General features: G+C 40.9%; 1 protein-coding gene across 1 annotated transcript in view; it reads right to left on the minus strand.

Annotated features, from left to right (window-relative positions):
- The window catches only part of POLB (DNA polymerase beta), a 33,358-nt gene extending 23,840 nt beyond the window's left edge, over positions 1 to 9,518 (minus strand). Inside the window, exons 1-5 of the mRNA XM_049866403.1 lie at positions 9,303 to 9,518; positions 8,993 to 9,050; positions 6,221 to 6,287; positions 1,149 to 1,223; positions 493 to 551 (exon numbers count right to left, since the gene is read on the minus strand). Of these exons, the coding sequence (XP_049722360.1) occupies positions 493 to 551; positions 1,149 to 1,223; positions 6,221 to 6,287; positions 8,993 to 9,050; positions 9,303 to 9,363 (320 nt within the window). The 5' untranslated portion in view covers positions 9,364 to 9,518. The remainder of the gene's footprint in view (positions 1 to 492; positions 552 to 1,148; positions 1,224 to 6,220; positions 6,288 to 8,992; positions 9,051 to 9,302) is intronic.
- Between the last annotated feature and the right edge of the window lie 11,941 nt (positions 9,519 to 21,459).

Raw genomic sequence — 21,459 nt, forward strand, 5'->3', positions numbered from 1 at the left:
GCTAAATTATCTTCCAAAATGGCAAATTCTTAACGATACCAAATAAACTTGATACACACACAAAGAAATAAAGTGTCTGCTCCAAATTCATAAGGTACTATGCTAGGTGCTGTTGAAAAAAGCTAAAATGTTTAAGATAAATAGCATGTTCAGAGAGACAAAAGAGGCACAAACTAGAAAGGGTGATAATATGCATACAGAGCAAGCATTAATGGGGTTCAGAGGAAGGAGAGATTATTCCTGGCTGAGGAATCAAAATGGCTTCACAAAGGAGGTACTATTTGCCTTGGAAAAGGCTTTTACTGCAGAGGCAGCATCTAAAGAATTCGTCTCAGACACGGAAGCTACAGAGGAGTAAACTATACGGACAAAGGCAAAGAGGTGAAAGGTACAGATTTTGAAGGGAAACAGTTTGCGTTAGTATATAATTTAGTTTGGCTGACATAAAAAATAAAACCATCCCTACTACCATTTGCTTAAAATAGTTCTTACCCAATGCCAGTAACTCGAGTCAGGAAATTGATAGATGAACTTGTATCATCCTGCCGAATCTTTGAGGAAAAAAAAAGTAACTATGATTTAGGAATGCTTTGAAGACTCAAATGATCTTACTTAAAATACTCTAGGTGGTCAAGGGACATGAAGAGCCATTTACATTTGCCTGGATAACCCATACACAGGCATTCATACATAACCTATGCAGTTGCATAAATTCGTAGAGAAATGAACAACACAGTTCCTGAAGATGTCTCATCTCTAATCTCTCCAATAATTTAAAAAGGTCTATTCACAAAAGACCAGAGGTGACATAATTACGATTGTTCAGGGTGAAACAAAACCATAAAAATGCCTGGGAGAGTTTAAGCATAGAATTCTAGAAGATACTTATCTTTTAGTCAAAAGATCAGTACTGAAAAATAAGGAGCTAATTCAATCATAACGACAGTCTCGAAAATGCCACATAAAATAAGTGGTGAATATTTCGAACAATATTCAAGAATTTAAAAACAGAATGCTTAAAGCCATTTCTTTTCCTTTCGAGCCTTACTGGCATGTTTAACATCAACCACCCTGCGATGGTGCTACGGCATACCTGTCATAGAGGCAGACACTATAATCAAAGAGTAAACAAGTAATTTAAATATTACCTTTTCCAGCTTACGCAATTTTCCAGTTGCTAAAAACTCATCAATCTTTTCAGCTATTTTTGTTCCTACTCCAGGCTGTATCGAAAATTAAAAATATAAAACATATAAACATGTCCTTACCAAATCACTAGAAGATAAAGTAAAAAGCGAGAAATGAAAAACAAATGATCATCACATGACAAGTTTTGAAACAAAGGACACAGAAAGTTAATCCCCAGAAAAAACTATTTCCTCCCAGAGGCAAAACGCTTAAATGACTGACAAAAGAGAACCCTAAATAAATTATTCTGAATCTTTTTTAAAAATTAACTTTTATTGTAGAAAAATTAGAAATTTAGAGTAGCATAAAGAATAAAAGCACTTAGTAATCTCATCACTGTAACTTCATCACTTAACATTTGGTATATATTAAGTTTTCTCTTATACATACTTTCTTCTTGCAAAAATAGAATTGTGCTGCTTTGTAAAGTACTTTTTTTTAATTACTAATACATCATGAACAATTTTCCATATCAATAAATACATATAACATATTAATGGATGCATGGTATATAATTGAATGAATGTGAATATATCATAATTTACTTAAATATCGAGATGATTTCCAATTACAGTAAAACCTGTGAGAGCGGGAACTCAATGAGATTGCTTGTTTTTCCAGGTCTCTCAAGTTTTCCTCCTTTGCCAAGGTGCAGTCTTGCCACTTTTCTATTGCTCTCTATTAGTTGAAAATATTTGAGGTTTCCTTCTCTGACAGGTTTCCACCTTACACAGGTTCAGACTTCTGCAGGTTTTACTGTAACTGATACTAGGTGACAACGCTCTCATGAACTTCCTCTAGAACTGAGGTTCAAACACTTCTACATGCATCAGCATCACCGAAACCCATAACCTGTTGCCCTCGAGTCAATTTCAACTCATAGTGACAGAGGACACAGTAGAGCTGCCCCACTGGGTTTCCAAGGAGCAGCTGGTAGATCTGAACTGCTGACCTTTTGGTTAGCAGCCAAGCACTTAACCACTGCACCACCAGGGCTCCATATCACCTAACCCACCGCCATCGAGTCGATTCCACAGGGTTCCTGAGGCTATAAACCTCTGCGGAAGCAGACTGCCACACCTTTCTACCTCAGAGCTGCTTGTGATTTGAAACCACTGACCTCTCAGTTAGCAGTCAGTCGCTTTAACCACTGTGCCACCAAGGCTCCTCCGCATCACCTAAGGGGCTTATTAAAGCACAGATTGCTCCACCCCAGAGTTTCAGATTCAGCAGATTTGGGGTGGGGCCAAGAAGCCGCATTTCTAACAAGTTCCCAGGTGATGCTGACTGACCCTGCTGGTCCAGGAACCACACTTTGAGAACCACTGCCCAGTTCACCATGATAGCCACTAGCCACATCAGACCATTTAAATTTTAATTAATTGAAATTAAAGAAAATTAAAAATTCAATTGTTCAGTCACACTAGCCACATTTCAAGAGCTCAACAGCCAAATGTGGCTACAGTACTGAACAGCACTTCTCTAGAATACAGGCTCAAAGAGAGCAGAGATCCTGTCTTTTCACTGCCTTATTCCTAGTACCCGTTAAAAAAAAACCCGTTGCCATCGAGTCGAGTCCGACTCATAGCGAGCCTATAGAACAGGGTAGAACTGCCCCATAGAGTTTCCAGGGTAGCACCTGGCATATAGGTGCCCAAAAAATTATGAACTAAATGAGTCCTTATAGACACATATCTCTATTCATTTAATGAAGATGAATCCCTCAAAGTGGAATTGCTGTACCGAAGGATATTCACATCCTGCCAACATTCTAGCAAACTACACTTCAGAGAAGATGGGACAACCAACACTTCTATCAGCAGTAAATGAGAGGATCATTTTCTTCCACAAGACAGATTCCTGGCCAACTGACTGGAAGAGATCCATATTTATGCCTATTCCCGAGAAAAGTGATCCAACCGAATGTGGAAATTACTGAATAATATCATTAATATCACATGCAAGCAAAATTTTGCTGAAGATCATTCAAAAGCGGCTGCAGCAGTGTATCAACCAAGAACTGCCAGAAATTCAAGCCAGATTCAGAAGAGGACGTGGAACCAGGGATATTATTGTTGATGTCAGGTGGATCCTGGCTGAAAGCAGAGAATACCAGAAGGATGTTTACCTGTGTTTTATTGACTATGCAAAGGCATTCAACTGTATGGATCATAACAAATTATGGTTAACTTTGCAAAGAATGGGAATTCCAGAACACTTAATTGTGCTCATGAGGAACCTTTACATAGATCAAGAGGCAGTCATTCGAATGGAGCAAGGGGATACTGCATGGTTTAAAGTCAGGAAGGAGGTGCATCAGGGTTGTATCCTTTCACCATACCTATTCAATCTGTATGCTGAGCAAATAATCCAAGAAGATGAACTATATGAAGAACAGGGGATCAGGATTGGAGAAAAACTCATTAACAACCTGTGTTATGCAGATGACACAACCTTGCTTGCTGAAAGTGAAGAGGACTTGAAGCACTTACTGATGAAGATCAAAGACCACAGCCTTCAGTATGGATTATACCTCAAAATACAACAAATTCCTCAAAACTAGACCAATAAGCAACATCATGATAAAAAAAATGGAAAAAAGACAAAGTTGTCAAGGATTTCATTTTACTTGGATCCACAATCAATGCCCATGGAAGCAGCAGTCAAGAAATCAAAAGATGCATTGCTGCAAAAGACCTCTTTGAAGTGTTAAAAGGCAAAGATGTCACCTTGAAGACTAAGGTGCGCCTGACCCAAACCATGGTGTTTCCAATTACCTCGTATGCACACGAAAGCTGGACAATGAATAAGGCAGACCGAAGATGAACTGGCGCCTTTGAACTGCAGTGTTGACGAAGAGTATTAAATATACCGTGGACTGCCAAAAGAACGACCACATCTGTCTCAGAAGAAGTACAACCAGAATGCTCCTTAGACGCAAGGATGGTGGGACTACGTCTCATATACTTTTGACATGTTATCAGGAGGGATCAGTCCCTGGAAAGGACATCATGCTTGGTAAAGTTAGAGGGTGAGCAAAAAAGAGGAAGACCCTCAAGGAGACGGACTTACACAGTGGCTGCAACAATGGGTTCAGGTATAACAATTATGAGGATGGTCAGGACTAGACAGTGTTTCCTTCTGTTGTGCACAGCATCACTAAGAGTTGGAACCGACTTGACGGCACCTAACAACAACAGCAACAGAATTATCAAGCAGCACTCATACGCACTGGATAGTAGGGCTGTGATTCTTAAAATAATAGTGAAAAGGAATAATGATGAGATTTTTATGTTAAGTCCAGTATTATGCAAAAGGCGGTTTGGATACTTTCGTGTTCTATTTAGGGATATACCATAAACTCAGATTTGGGATGAAGTGTATCAGAGCTTGTTAGAGGTCTGCTTCTAAGAAATGAGCAAACTATTTGCAATAAACACAAAAAAGAAGTTCAATGGTAATCCCAAATGTTAAAAGGGGAACATAATGGAAGTAGGAGTGGTTCCTGAGGTTAACACTGAGTCAGCTCACCAAAACAGAAACTCAGAATTAAAGTCTAGTGTAGCACTTTTATATCTACAACTTGCTTGGCTAGTCTATCTGGGCAGGATATACCGTAACGTTGAGAACTGTTTATGGCATAAAGGGTTTAAAACCTAAATACAGAATAACAAATTCAAGATTAAAATGTGGTACATGATTACTGTGGATAACTTGTCACTCGATCATAAGATGAGCAAGATTTATGGTAATGTTAGGACTCTGAAGTACGAAAACATAAGGATGGTCATAGTTCATACACTCGCAGCTCTCATGAGAAAGTTAAGGACAATAACATATCAGTACTGTCTAAATTCCAGAGGAACTTTGTGAAACACAAATGGGTAAAGACCAAAAGACTGACTGATAACTCTCAGGACCAGCACTAATCAAAACCCATGTCGGTTTGTCAGACTAGCATTATATTAAGTATTAAAATAAAAGATGAGTATGAGATATTCCTTAATTTTGAGAATTTATAAACTTTTAGTGAGATTTAGATGAGAGAGAACAATCTGACCATCAATAGGTAGACTTTTCCAGGATATTCTGAGTGATATTATCACAAGTTACTAAGAGATGTGACCCTCTAGAAACTGTGAAACCACTAGCAAGAAGGGCTTCATAGAAATTACAGTGAACAGGACTAAATGCCATAATATACGAAGGGGGTTAATTATGTACTTACTAGTATGTAATTTGGAAACCCTGGTGGCGTACTGATTAAGAGCTATGGCTGCGAACCAAAAGGTCAGCAGTTCAAATCCACCAGGTGCTCCTAGGAAACCCTATGGGGCAGTTCTGCTCTGTCCTACTAGGGTTGATAAACCAGAACTGACTTGACGGCAACAGATTCGGTTTTTTGGAGTAGGTAAGTAGGAGCCCTGGTGGTGCAATGGTTAAGCACTCAGCTGCTAAGCCAAAGGTTGGCAGTTCGAATCCACCAGCTGTTCTGTTGGAGAAAACACCTGGTAATCTACTCCTGTAAAGATTACAGCCTAGGAAATCCTGTGGGGCAGTTCTACTCTGTCCTAAAGGGTCACAATAAGTTGGAATTGACTCAATGGTACGCAACAAGAGTAGGCATGATCTCACTAACTCACTTAAGTTCCTATACCCTGGGATCAAAGAAAGATAGCCAGGGACCAGATATGCTAGTACCACTCCATCACCACACTCCTCTTGAGGACTAACACCCACACTGAAATTCAATGTGAGAGTGAGTACACGTGTATATGGCAGAAGTAAAAAAAGAAAAGTATAATCATATGTATTTAAAATTGTTTTAAATTCATCCTCATTCACCCAAATAAAAACACTTAGAGTGTGAAAAAGCATGCTTAAAATAACATTAATATTATTTTAAGAAATCAGAAGGCTGTGTGGGTCTGCGTAGGTCAAGGCAGCTTCAGAGAGGGAAATTTAGTTTTGTGGGAACTCATCAAATTTGTACATGTATGAATTCCTGAAGCAACTTATTCACTAAACTTACCAATTTCTTAGCTTCTGCTCCACTCTTTATTTGGTGTGGGTACTTTGCTATCACAGATGCTGCTTTTCTACAAGGAAAAAAAAAAAACAGAAATCCAACAAGGTCTTAATTCTTCTTAAGTTGGAACACACAAGCGAATATCCAGTTTGAACTTGCACCGAGATTTCCACCTTCACGTAAAACTTAAAACTCAGAAGAACTGACAAATCACCAACTACTTCTCTGACTTTTTTAAGTATCTTGACAATTCTCACATTTAAGGAAAATCTGATTTTAACTATATGTAAAGCTAGAGAGATTCAGGAGAACAGCAGCCTTTCCTATTTGGGAGTAAGCGGAAAATATCGTTTAGCCTTCTTTTCTTTTTAAAAGCCAATTTTTAAAAACTGTTCTGAACTTTATAAAAATGTGCCATCATATTCAGACTACTAGATACTTGATTGGCTCATCCGTGGTGGCTATTTTAAAATTCATGGTTTAAAGTGCATCCCAATATGTCCTTACACCAGTTCTTTTTTCATTGTTCCCATTCCGGTTTGACATACAAAGCAGTGACCTGTGATTCTTGCCTATCTCCACAAACATCCAGCTCAGTAACCCAGCGGGATTGGGTACCCTACAGGAGCTTGCTGATAGTACCCTGTCTATAATATTAAAGCTAAATGTAGTTTAGTGTTGATGCTAATAAAACGTGACGGTATATCTAAGTCTAAAGCATACATAGTGGATGGTCTTTGGACAGTCTTTTTCATTCTATTCTAGCACACACAAACCTTTAGACTTGGACTTCAACTTCTCTGTAGGAAGCCCTGGTGGTGCAACAGTTAACTACTCGCCTGTTAAATGAAAGCTTGGTGGTTCAAACCCACCCAGCAGCTCCATGGGAGAAAGACCTGGCAATCTGCTCCTGTAAAGATTACAGCCCAGAAACCCCTACAGGGCAGTTCTACTCTGTCACATGGGGTCGCTATGAGTTGAAGTCAACTCAACAGCACCCAATAGCAACAACAATCAGCATATTATTGATGATGAATCTGAGAAGGTAGGTTGAGGGGAATTTGTGGAGGGAATTATTTCAAGAAAGGCATACTTGACACTGTGGGGTAAAGCCTGAAAGGGAAAAAGAATTAGATCATGAAAGGCCTTTTGTATGCCATGATGCATTGGGACCTTATCAAGGTAAAGAGGAAATATCTAATTATTTGATATGGGAGGATGACAAAATCACATAACTGTTTTCAAGAGATCATGTTGGCTCATAATGAAGAGAAATGCACATCAGGGTGGAGTGGAGCATGCACGCGTGGTGGGGCATCACCACCCTTTCCAAACTTAATTCCCACTGAAACCATACTGCTTAGGCAAACGGGATTACTGACTTCCAGAAAATGCTATAGTCCTTTATCTCTCCATGCCTTGGCACATTTTGTTTCTTTTGTCTGGGCTGTTTTTCCTCTCACTTATCCTCTGATGGCTCCTTCAAGACTAAACACTTCCTCTTTGGAGCCTACTGTGACTCAAATAAAAGATGGGGTTCAATGTCACTCTGGTTTCTAGATCAAATGTGTGGATGATTTCTTAGCACAGGAAATCATAGGTGGGAAGGACAGGAGGGAGAGTATTCAGGTCTGAATAGGTTGAGTGGGACAGGCAGGAAGGAGTTAAGTTACAGGTAAAGGGAACATAGGACTAAAAATATGGAGAAGAGCCCAGTAAGGCAAAAATTTGGATCCACTGATGTAAATGGTATTCAAAGCCAAGAATGGTAAGATAGCCAGGGAAACTACAAAAGTGAGAAAAGAGGGCTAAGGGCAGGCCCTGGGGACGACCACATTAAAAGCTAAGAGAGAAGAAGAGGTGCAAGAATAGAAAGAGTACCATCAAATAAGCCAAGGGAAAGTATTCTGTGGAATGAGCTAGTGGCGAATGCCCCCAAATGTCCAGTAAGATGAAGTGTAAACCAAAACCAAACCCGTTGCTGTCGACTCGATTCTGACTCATAGCAGCCCCACAGGACAGAGTAGAACTGCTCCACAGAGTTTCCACGGAGAGGCTGGTGGATTCAAACTGCCAAACTTTACTGGCTAACAGTTGAGCTCTTAGGTGAGAGTATTTTCAGAGAAATTATACTGCAATGAGTTAAAGAATGACTAGAGATGAGGAAGTTCAGGCATATGAACACTGATTACTTTTCAAGAAAGTTAACTGTAAAGTGGAGGGATGAGATAAAGTGTTAGCTAAAAGGAAGATTTAAGAAGATTGCTTTGTTTTTGCTTAAGGCGGAAGGACTCGAATGCGTGTATAGGCTAAAGAGCAGAAGCAGGTGGATGTGAGAATAACAGCCAGGACAAGGCCTCTGGTGAGATGAACAAGGATGGGATCAAATTAGGGTGACAGGATCCGCCACAGACCAATCAGATGGAAAGATGTGATTCCTTGAACCACATCAATTTCACAGCACAGTCCTCGTCCGTCCCCTGCCTTTCATTATGCATTTCCAGTAATTCACATTTCACGATAGGAAAAATATGGTATCAGGTTATACCGAGTTTCACTCAGAATTGGAAACTGATCATAATTGATCCTACAGAGCTCTGCCCAGATTCTTTCAGACATATTGCAGTAAGGTACCACTATGGAGTCAAGCCCTGGATTCTCGCTTCTTCCTCTTCTGCAGATGGTCCAAATATCCACTGGACCCACCAAGCCCGTAAACTGCCAAACGGGGGCATACGAGAACGCATGCAATCAGCGAATGCCGCACCGTCCCACCTGTAAGCGTTGTACTTGTGGATAGCCTGGTTCACGTTCTTCTCAAAGTTTGCGAGTTCTGAAAAGGCAACAAGAACCACAGCTAAAGAAACAGGAACTGAGTTTCCTGGAAAGGGACGGGGGACAGTGAGCACTCTCTTCGCCGGCCAGGCCCAGGAGCTCCGGGCAGGACTGGCTCGGGCCACGGGTGTCGAGGGAGCGGGGGCCGCGGGCCCACCCACCCCCGGGCTGTCAGGGCGGGAGAGAAGAAAGGGGAGGCAGTGGGATGGGAGGAAAGACGAGAGCCAGCGGAGCCTGGCCCGGTGCTAACCCGTGAGCATGTCGGTGATGCCCCCGTTGAGCGTCTCCTGGGGCGCCTTCCGTTTGCTCATGGTGACCTGCACCCGAGGACCCCAGAGTCCTCAGAGCCAGTGACTCGCCCCCGCGTCCTGCGCTGATAAGGGGCCAGCAGCTGACCGGGCTGGACCAGCCCAGCCCCAGCGAAGCCGGCACCACCGGCTGAACAATGGCCGCCTCTGACAGGAGGCTCGGCACGGCCGGCGTGGTGACGTCACGCGTACGGCGCGGGCGGAGGGGCGGGGCTAGGGAGGCGCAACCTCCGTACGTGAGAAAAGGGAACCTTGGAGCTGAAAGAGGAAGCTGGGCAAGGACCTGGATTTGCCAAGTGGGAAGTGGGTACCTCGGAGTTATATCCCAGTAGGGGCTGTTATGGGATGATCTGGATTCATAACCTTAGAGATTATGTTTTTTTCCCAATATATTTCTCTGGAGTCCTCTCCCTAAAAGGAAAAAAATAGGAGTCCGATTTTGACTCTGAAATATGTAAGATAAGGTGGGGAGATAAAATACTGACGACTGCTCTTGTGCACATACGGTATGTGCGCTGTAACAGTTACTGACTGCGTGACGTATTTTATATGTGGTAAGAGGCAACACCAGCGTTGTACTTGTCAAAAGCTTTCTGTAAGAATACAGCGCAGTCCACACCGCAGTGGAGTTCTGTAGTGGACTGTGAAGTGCAGATGTAGCCTGGATTGAAATATGCCGATAATACGTATAAAAGCCTTATTTTAATCTGCCACACAAAACTTCGTAGCAGATCTGCCAACCAATATCAAAAAATACTTTTTTATTCCCCTGCCTGTTGAGGTAGGGATCAAAGGGATGAAAAGCAGAAGTACTTGACCTAGATAATTAGCAACGATATCGTTGTAACATGATGACCTGCATTTGCGAAACAATTCTGCTTGAAAAATAGAAGTGTGACATCAGCAATATTTTGTTTCATAAGCTTAACTCCTCGGGCTCATACTGAACTGCAATTCTAGGCAATTGCTTTGTGCGTAAATGAATTAAAATCTTATTACAAAATGATACATAGTTGCCATAGAAAAATGTGTGGAATAGGTAAAATGACAAAAGAGAAATTAAAAGCAGCGATCATCTCACCATCCTGATTAAACCCACTATTAATATTTTGAGACAAATATTTCCAGTCTTCTAATCCAGTATTTTTTTAATTTCCATTTTTTTCAATAGTGGAATAATGATTTAGGTACAATTAGTTGCTTTGATTAGCAAGGTTGTGGTTGTTTTTTACTAGTATTAGTATGCACCTTAAGTTACGCTGATTGATTGGACATTTGTATATCTTCTTTTGTGAACTATCTATTGATGTCCTTTGCTGATTTTTCTAATGGGAGCAGTTATCTACATTAATTTGTTAATCTTTTATGTACTATTAACCCTTTTTTTGTATCTTGCAAATATTTTCCCCATTTGTCTCTTACCTTTTACCTTTATTCCTGCAGTTTCTTATTACCTTGATTCCCACCTTCATTTAGATATGCGACTCATCCTAGACTTTTTCTCTTGTTCACACTTTTTTCTCCCTGACTTCTAGGCTATAATCATACTATTTTATTCTGAAAAATGATCATTCCTCATTAAATAAAAATGTTTCTATTCACCTCTTAGTAAAAGTTACAAATTCAGGGAATTGTAGGATCATTTTTATATGAGTATTATGCCCACCTTTTAAAAAATCTAAGTAAGACACTCTGAGAATTAAAAAATCAAAGTGTCAGAGAATCCAAGGAAAGCGATCAATTCTCTGTCCTTACCTTCTCAGTCCAGTGTGCAACATTTGATTCACTTAACTACTCTCTTCTTGAAATATTGTTTTTACTCTTGGCTTATACCACACGCTCCGGATTTTCCTTCTTCCCTACTGGCCACTCTCTCTCAGTTTTTTAGACTAGTTCCCAGCTTCTACTTCACTCTCCAGTCTTCTTGGGAAAGTGCCTCAGGCCTGGATCCTGTAACCAGCTTTTCCACCTTTTTCAGTTTCGCCTTTTTAAATGCCATGTTTACTTTGACATTTATATTTCTTTCCCTGATTGCTCCCTTGAGCTCCAGTCTCATATATCAAACTGCCTGCCAGATGTCTCCTCTTTTCACATGCCCAACTCATAGCGACCCTATAGGACAGGGTGGAACTGCCCCCATAGAGTTTCCAAGGAGCGTTCACATAGGCATCACAAAGATAAAATACCCTAAAGAACCCTTGATTCTTGCCCCACTCCAACCCTCACTAGCTTCTCCTTCAGTTTTCCCAGTCTAGGTTAATGACAGTTTCATCCACCCTTCCATCAAGTCAAAAACCTACAAGTCATTCTATTTCTCTCTCTATTTTTTTCCTTTTTTTTTTTTTGTGGTTAAAAATATACACAGCAGAGAGGCAGAACCAACATGACACCCTAGATAGCTACACCATGCCATCCCTCTGCAGATATATCTGCAGATATAATACGATACTGATCCAAATATCACCAGCATTCTTTAATGAGATGGAAACACTAATCACCAACTTTATATGGAAAGGAAAGAGGCCCCAGATAAGCAAGGCATTATTGAAAAAAGGAATAAAGTAAGAGGTCTCACACTACCTGATCTCAGAACCTACTATACTGCCACAATACTCAAAATAGCTGGGCACTGGTACAATGACAGACGCATAGACCAACTGAGCAGAACCCAGACAGAAATGCATCCACCTATGGTCAACTGATCTTTGACAAAGGACCAAAGTTCATTGAATGAGAAAGACAGTCTTTAACAAATGGTGCCTTCAAAACTGGATGTCCTTCTGTAAACTAATGAAACAGGACCTATACCTCACACCATATACAAAAACTAACTCAAAATGGATTAAAGACCTAAATATACAACCTAAAGTGGTAAAGATCATGGAGGAAAGAATAGAGACAACATTTGTTGTTGTTGTTAGGTGTTACTGAGTTGCTTCTGACTCAGCAACACTATGCAGAATTGTTTCGCAAATACAGGTCATCATGTTACAACGATAGTTTCGTTGCTAATTATCTAGGTCAAGTACTTCTGCTTTTCATCCCTTTGATCCCTACCTCGACAGGCAGGGGAATAAAAAAGTATTTTTAGTCCTGCGCCACGCTCACAATCATTTCTACGTTTGAGCCCATTGTTGTAGCCACTGTGTCAATCCATCTCTTTGACAGTCTTCCTCTTTTTTGCTGACCCCGTACTTTACCAAGCATGATGTCCCTCTCCAGGGACTGGTCTAGCATGTCCAAAATATGGGGGACAAAGTCTCTCCATCCTCACTTCCAAGGAGCACTCTGGCTGTACTTCTTCCAGTACAGACTTCTTTCTTCTGGCAGTCTGTGGTATAGACAATATTCTTCACCAACACCATAATTCAAAAGGCGACAATTCTTTGGACTTCCTTATTCACAGTACAGCTTCGCATGCATATGAGACGATTGAAAATATCATGGATTCAGTCAGGTGCACCTTAACCCTCAAAGTGACATCTTTGCCTTTCTACACTTTAAAGAGGACTTTTGTAGCAAATTTGCCCAGTGCAATACATCCTTTGATTTCTTGACCTCTGCTTCCTGGGTGTTGATTGTGGATCCAAATAAAATGAAATCCTTGACAACTTCAATATTAGCTCCACTTATCATGATGTTGCCTATTGGTCCAGTTGTGAGGATTTTTGTTTTCCTTATGTTGAGGTGCAATCCATACTGGAGGCTGCAGTCTTTGATGTTCATCAGTAAGTACTTCAAGTCTTCTTCACTTTCGGTAAGCCAGGTTGTGTCATCTGCATATCGTAGGTTGTTAATGAGTCTTCCACCAATCCTGATGCTGTGTTCTTCTTCATATAGTTGAGCTTCTCAGATTATTTGCTGAGCATACAAATTGAATAAGTATGGTGAAAAGAAACTAACCTGACACATACCTTTCCTGATTTTAAACGAGGGAGTATCCCCTTGTTCTGTTCAAATGACTGGCTCTTGGTCTGTACAGGTTCCACATGAACACAATTCAGTGTCCTGGAATTCCCATTCTTAGCAATGCTATCCATAATTGGATAACATTTACATAGTGAATAAAACACAGCTAATTCCTTTACACAGTCACTAATCTGAGCCTAGAAGACCTAGATGGTGCCCGGTTACCACCACCAACAGCTCTGACAGGGATCACAATAGAGGGTCCCAGACATAGTGAGAGAAAAATTTGGAACAAATGATCAAATTCACCAAAAAAAAAAATAATAATAAAAAGACCAGAATTATTAGTCTGACAGAGACTTGAGAAACCCCTGTGGCTATGGCCCCCAGGTACCCTGCAAACTCAGAACCGAAGCCACTCCCAAAGTCTACCTTTCCACCAAAGATTATACTGGTCTATAAAACAAACATTAACACATGTGAGGAACATGCTTCTTAGTCCAATCAAGTATACGAGACCAAATGGGCAACAACTGCCCAACAGGCAAGACAAGAAGGCAGAAAGGGTCAGGAAAACTGGACGAATAGACACAGGGAAACCAAGGTAGAAAGTGAAAGGGAGAGTGCTGATACAATTCGGGGGTTGCGACTAATGTCACAAAAAATATGTGTGTATAAATTTTTGAATGAGAAATTTATTTGTGCTGTAAACTTTCCCCTAAAGCACAATAAAATTAAATTCGTGTGTGTGCGTATATATATAAACACAGCAAAACATACACCAATTCAACCACTTCTACATGTACAATTCAGTGACATTAAATTCTTCTAATTGTGCAACCATTCCCACCTGACTTTTTCTGAATTGTTCCTCCCCCATTAACAAACTTACTGCCCTCCAAGCTTCCTGTATAACCTTTCGAGTTGCTGTTGTCAATTTGAGCCAATATATACAGGCCTCATGGCAAACATTCTTTAATAATTAAGCTAAACTATTTTTTGGTTTAAAGAAGACTTCAAGGGATATCTTTGGTTTAAGGTTTAAAGATTATCTCAGGGCGATAGTTTTGGGATTTCATCCAGCCTTCATGGCTCCAGAAAATCTGGATTTCGTAAGAATCTGAAATTCTCTCCTGCATTTTCCCCCTTTTGATCAGAGTTACTCTACAGACTCTTTGGTCAAAACATTCAGTAATGTTCCCACTAGAATGGCTAAGGTTTAAAAACCAAGAAAATAATAAATGTTGGCAAGAATGTGGGGAAGTTGAAACCCTTATCCATTGCTGGTGGGAATGCAAAATGATACAGCTGTTCTGGAAAACAGTTTGGTGTTTCCTCAAAAAACTAAAGATAAAACTATCATATGACCCAGGAATTCCAGTCCTAGGTATAAACCCAAAAGAACTGAATGCAGAGACTCAAACAGATAGTGGTACACCAGTGATGTTTGCAGCACTATTCACAATAGCCGAAAGATAGAAACAACCTAAGTGCCCATCAATGGATGAATGAATAAACAAAATGTCGTACATACATATAATGGAATACTACTTAACCAGTAAGAGAAATGAAGTCTTGATATATGCTACAATATAGATGGAGCTTGAAGATACTATGCTGAGTGAAATGAGTCAATCACAAAAGGACAAATATCGTATGACCTCACTTATATAAAAAGACAAGAAAAAGCAAATGTATAGAGAACAAAGTTTATTAGTGCTTAGCAGGGATGAGGGGGGGAAGGGGGAGTGAGTACTCATGGAGCACTAAGTTTCAGTTTACATTGATGGAAAAATCACATTGCTTAAGAGTCGGGTTACACAGTTGATTAATGCAATTATTGTCAATAAGTTGTACATATGTAAAAAAGTCAAATGGGCAAAAGTTGTGTGATAGATGGTCAAAAATGGCAAAAAAAAAAAAAAAAGAGGTAGGTGTAGAGGTTGCTAATGTACATCCAAACACCTCATGAGATTTGATTCCTTGGTTTGGAGGTTTAGGATCATAGTTTCATGGGACATCCCAGGTAACTGGCCTATTAATGTGTTTAGTGCTTCCGTTCTACCTCCTAGTCCATTGTGTAGTGCCTGGGGTATTAGAAACTTGCCAGTGGCCATTCAGTTTACAACAACTGGTCTCTATTCATCTGGAGCAAGAGAGGAAGAAGGAAAATCAGGAATAGGAGGAGAAAATGCAATGTGTGGCTAATTGTCTCCACCAACAATTGCTTCCTTTGCCATGAGACCAGAAAAACTGGATGGTGCCTGGCTACCATTACTGAACATTTGATCAAAGATTCTATAGACTAATCCTGATCAAAAGGGGGAAAATGCAGAAGAAAATTTCAGATTCTCACGGAATCCAAATTTTCTGGAGCCATGGAAGCTGGATAAACCCCCAAAATAATCTGTCTTAGTCATCTAGTGTGACTATAATAGAAATACCACAGGTGGATGGCTTTAACAAAGAGAAGTGTATTCTCTCACATTCCAGTAGGCTAGAAGTCTGAATTCAGGGCACTGGCTCCAGGGGAAGGCTTTCTCTCTGTCGGCTCTGGAGGAAGGCCTTGTAATGCATCAGTCTTCCCTTGGTCTGGGAGCATCTCAGCACAGGAACCTCAGGTCCAAAGGACTCGCTCCACTCCCAGCTTTGCTTTCTTGGTGGTAGGAGGTCCCTTGTCTCTCTGCTCGCTTCTCTCTTTTATCTCAAAGAGACTGGCTTAAGACACTATCTAATCTTAAATATCTCATGAATATAACTGCCACTAATCCATCTCATTTCATCATTGTGATAGGATTTACAAACTTAGGGAAATCACATAAAGTGGTGAACAATCACACAATACTGGGACTCATGGCCCAGCTAAGGTGACAGATACTTTGGTGGGGGGGGGGGGTGCAATTCAATCCATGATATAATCACTTTGAGTTAATCTTTAAACCTTAAACCAAAAATTCCCCCTGAAGGCTTCTTTAAACCAAACAATAGTCTAGCTTAATTAGTTAAGAATGTCTGTCTTGAGCATTGTGATCTTTTAAGATCTATCTATATGGGATCAAATTGATAACAGCAACTCAAATGATTAGATAGGAAACTTAGGCCCCATGAGTTTACGTTAACAGGGAAGGAACAATTTGGAAACAGTGGGTGAGAATGGTTGCACAACCTGAAGAGTTGTCACTGGATTGTGCATGTAGCAATTGTTGAATTGGTGTATGTTCCACTGCATATATTCCCAACAATGAAAAAAATACATATATATAAATAAATTCTATATGTATCACTTATTGACAATATAAGAAAATGGAGAATGACCACATCAGATCACAAAATGGAGGATAATTGTATCATTACACAACTGGCAAATTACATCATTACATAAACTGTCCAATTACATAACTGTCAAACCACTGAGAATCATGACCCAGCCAAGCTGACATATAACCTTAACCATTACGGTCGGTGTTACTATTGCCTCACACTTTGGCATCTGTTACTGCCAGATATATGATGTTAATGCACAAAAAAGTCAGATAGTAAATTTTTTACTATTGTATCAAGTATGAAATTTTGGATAACAAGATGGTCAATACCTGAGGAGTAGGTGTAGATATAAAATGTTCAGAAATGGTAGTCAGGCACCATCCAGTTCTTCTGGTCCCATGAGAAAGAAGGCAGTTGTTTATGGGGGCAATTAGCCACACATTATAGGAGTCATTCTTAATTGCTCTCTTTTCATACCCCACATCCAATCCATCAGCAAGTCTTGTCTGTTCTGTGCCCAGAATACATGTTCTGAATTGCATCACCTCTACCTGTTGAATATCAAACCCATTGCCGTCGAGTTGATTTCAACTCATACCAACCCAACAGGACAGTGTAGAACTGCCCCATAGGGTTTCCAAAAATGTAATCTTTACAGAAGCAGATCGCCACATCCTTCTCCAGCGGAGCAGCTTGTGGGTTCAAACCGCTGACATTTCAGTTAGCAGCCAAGCACGACCAGGGCTCCTTCAACTGCCACTATCCTAGTCTGATACAATGACCTCTCTTCTGCATTATTGCCATAACCTCCTAAGTGGGCTTCCCTTGCTTCTGCTCTTGCCCCCCACTACAAGCCATTCTCCAAATATGACAAGAACAATTTTTTCAAAACATATTAGGGTATGTTACTCATTTACTTAGATACTGTGATGGTTAAGGTTGTGTATCAACTAGGTTGGACCATGATTCTCTGTGGTTTGGCAGTTATGTAATGATGTAGTTATCTTTCATTTTGTGATATAATGTAATTTCCTCCATGATGTGGCCTGATGTGATTAGCCAGTTAGTTGTAAGGGGAGTTTTCTTGGGGGTGTCGCCTGCATCCAATATATATATAGACGTTCTGGCAAAGCTTTCTGGCTTTTGCTTACTCTGGATTATGCATCCAGCTCGTCACCATCTGACCTTTGGTTCTTGGGATATAATCCAGCGGTCTGCTGTACTGCCTGTCAGTCTTGGGATTCATTGGCCTCTGTAGTGCATGAGCCAGCAGCTTGCGTCTTACCTGCTGATCTTGGGTTCATCAGCCCCTGCAGCTATGTTAGTCAGGAGAAGCCTCCAGCCTGAAGCCTTGACTGATGAACATGGGACTTGCCAGCCTCTACAACCACATGAGCCATTTCACTGAGATAAATCTCTGTCTCTCTCTCTCTCTCTAATGTATACATATGTTTCACTGGTATTGCTGCTCTGGAGAGCCTAGCCTAAGACAGATATCATCTAATTTCACTTAGAATAAAATTCAAACTCTTTTCCATGTTCCACAAGGCCTAATGTGGTTTATCTCCTGCCTCATTTCTGGGCACTTTTCCCACATGACACAAGCTTGTACCTGCTTCAGAGTCACTGCCTCATTGTGAAGCTTTTGCCTGGCCACCTTCTAATCATCATTCAAGTCTCATTCCGGTAGTCACATACTTGTCACATTCCTGAATAATCCCCAGGTATTATTTCATTACTATGTTTGTTTTTTTCATAGCACTTAAAACCATTTTAAGCTTTCACATGCGTGTTACTTGCCTATTATCTACCTCTTGCTCTAGCCCTCCTCCACCAGGGTAAGATGTGAGCTTCATGTAAACCAGTTGCCATGGAGTTGATTTCGACTCATAGTGACCTCATATGTGTAATAGTAGGACTGTGCTCCATAGGATTTTCAATGGCTGATCTTTCAGAAACAGATCACCATACATTTCTTCTGAGGTGCCTCTGGGAGGACTTGAACTTTCAACCTTTCACTTAGCCAAATGAGTTAACTGTATTCAGCACCAGGGACTTGCCTTAATCTTGTTCACCACATAGTTGGTGCTCAATAAACATTTATTGAATATCCACAGTGTAAACATTTCAAATTATAGAGGAAGAGGATACTGACACATCATGATGTAGGTGTTTAATCATCCTGGTTAGCCAGAGACTGAGGGGTCTCCTGAGAAATGGTACTTTCAGTGCTAAGACCAGGAAAGTTCTGGGCAAACTGGGACAAGTTGGTCACCATCTTAACAAATGGTTAAACCCAGAGAAAAATAATTTGGAATAAAACCCTAAGTACATTTTTAGGGCTCCTAACTGGAACAATTGAATGTCTATCTGATTGGGCAGAGTAGGGCAATTGAGGAAGAGGAAGTAAAAAATATGAAAGACCTACTACTTGGAGAACTGGAAAGATTCATACATAATACAAAGGAGTGAACCAAGAGTGGTTGGGAGTGGGAGAGTGAATCAAGTGATGAGCAGAGTCCTAGGTTGATGGGCTGACTCATGAATGGGTTGACCTGATGATCAGAGACTTGGAAGGAACAGAATTGGAAGATTGGTGACGAGGAAGTCTGGAGAATAGGCATGTGGATGAACCTCTGTTATGGACTGAATTGCGTCCCCCCAGAATATGTGTTGGAATCCTAACCCCTATACAAGTGGATGGAATCCCATTTGGGAATAGGGTTTTCTTTGTTATGTTAATGAGGCCATATTAGTGTAGATTGTGTTTTAAGCCAATCACTTCTGAGATATAAAAGAAAATTAGGCACAGAAGCAAGAAAGTACAATTGGGAGAAGATTGCCACATGGAGATCACCGAGAAACCAAGAAACAGAAGCTGAAAATAGACAAGGACCATTCCTCAGAGCAGACAAAGTCTTCCCTGAGAGCTGGTGCCTGAATTTGGGCTTCTAGCCTCCTAAGTGTGAGAAAATAAATTTGTTTGTTAAAGACATCCACTTGTGGTATATTCTGTTATACCAGCATTAAGAAACTAAGACAACATCTCAGAATGGGCACAGGCTGAAGATAGTTTTGTCTCTTGTGAATGACCACCAAGGGGCATCCATGTCAAAGGAGGTTCTTAATCAGGTGGACAAAATGACATGGTGTGTGTGTATGTTATTCAGTCTCTTTCCCCAACCACCCCAGTGCTTGCTGAATGGTCCAATGAAAAAGTGGCTGTGGTGGCAGGGATGGAGGCTATGCATGGGCTCATCATGGACTTCCTCTCACCAAGGCTGACCTGGCTAATGCGACTGCCAACAACAGACTAACACCAAGTCCCACAATAGAGCACCATTCCCCCAGCAGATTAGTCAGACACCTGAAGGCAGATTACATTGGGCTTCTCCTATCACAGAAGGGGCAGGGATCCAGCCTCACTGGAGTAGATACATATTCTGGATATGGATTTGCCTCCCCTGTCTGCTTCTGCCAGCACCATCATCTGTGGACTCCACCATCTATGGACTTACAGAATTTCATTCTCTGTAGCATTGCTTCTGATCAAGGAACTTGTCTTAGGCTGGGTTCTCTAGAGAAGCGAAACCAGTAAAGTGTATAAATACATAGACAAACAGAACCAGTTGCAGGATCCAGGGCAAGTAAAAGCCATGAGCCTGGCCAGAATGTCCACTTACATTCAATGCAGGCCACACAACCAAGGAAACTCCCTCTCACCTGAAAGGCTATTCACAGCAGATCCCATCATGGGGGTGAGTACACCATCCTACTGCCAAATCACTGAAAATCTTGGCCCAGCCAAGTTGACACACAATCTTAACCATCACAGAACTCATTTCACAGCTAAGGAAATGCAGTAATGGGCTCATGATCATGGAATTAACTGGTCATACATAAGGAGCCCTGGTGGCCCAACAGTTAAGTGCTCAGCTGCTAATCAAAATGTTGGTGGTTCAAACCTACCGAACCGCTCTGCAGGAGAAAAGACCTGGCGATCTTGCACCTGAAAGATTGCAGTCCAGAAAACTCTATGGGGGCAGTTCTGCTCTGTCACAAGGGGTCGCTGAGTCAAAAGTCAACTCAATGGCACCTAACAATAACACAACCACATGTTGTTGTTAGGTTCCGTCAAGTTGGTTCCGACTCATAGTGACCCTATGTACCACAGAACAAAACACTGCCCAGTCCTGCACCATTCTCACAATTGTTATGCTTGAGCCCATTGTTGCAAACTTTTCTGAATCCGGCTTTAATTTCTGGCAGTTACCTGTTGATGTTCTGTGGCAACTGTTTTTGAATGATCTTCCATGTAATTTTACTTGCATTTGATATTAATGACATTGTTTGATAATGTCTGCATTTCATTTCATCACCTTTCTTAGAAGTGGGCACAAATATGGATCTCTTCCAGTTGGTTGGCCAGGTAGCTGTCTTCCAAATTTCTTGGCATAGATGAGCGAGCACCTCCAGCATTGCATCCATTTGTTCAAACACCTCAATTGGTATTCCGTCAATTCCTGCAGCCTTATTTTTCACCAATACTTTCAGTGTAGCTTGGACTTCTTCCTTCTGTATCGTTGGTTCTTGATTATACGCTGCCTCCTGAAATGGCTGAATGTTGACAATTCTTTTTGGTAGAGTGACTCTGTGTATTCCTTCCATCTTCTTTTTTTTTTTTTTTTTATAATAACTTTTATTAAGCTTCAAGTGAACGTTTACAAATCCAATCAGTCTGTCACATATAAGTTTACATACATCTCACTCCCTACTCCCACTTACTCTCCCCGTCTTGAGTCAGCCCTTTCAGTCTCTCCTTTCTTGATAATTTTGCCGGCTTCCCTCTCTCTCTATCCTCCCATCCCCCCTCTAGACAAGAGTTGCCAACACAATCTCAAGTGTACACCTGATATAATTAGCTCA

This window comes from Elephas maximus, chromosome 22 (assembly GCF_024166365.1).
Source record: "Elephas maximus indicus isolate mEleMax1 chromosome 22, mEleMax1 primary haplotype, whole genome shotgun sequence".
In the NCBI taxonomy this organism is placed as follows: domain Eukaryota; kingdom Metazoa; phylum Chordata; class Mammalia; order Proboscidea; family Elephantidae; genus Elephas; species Elephas maximus.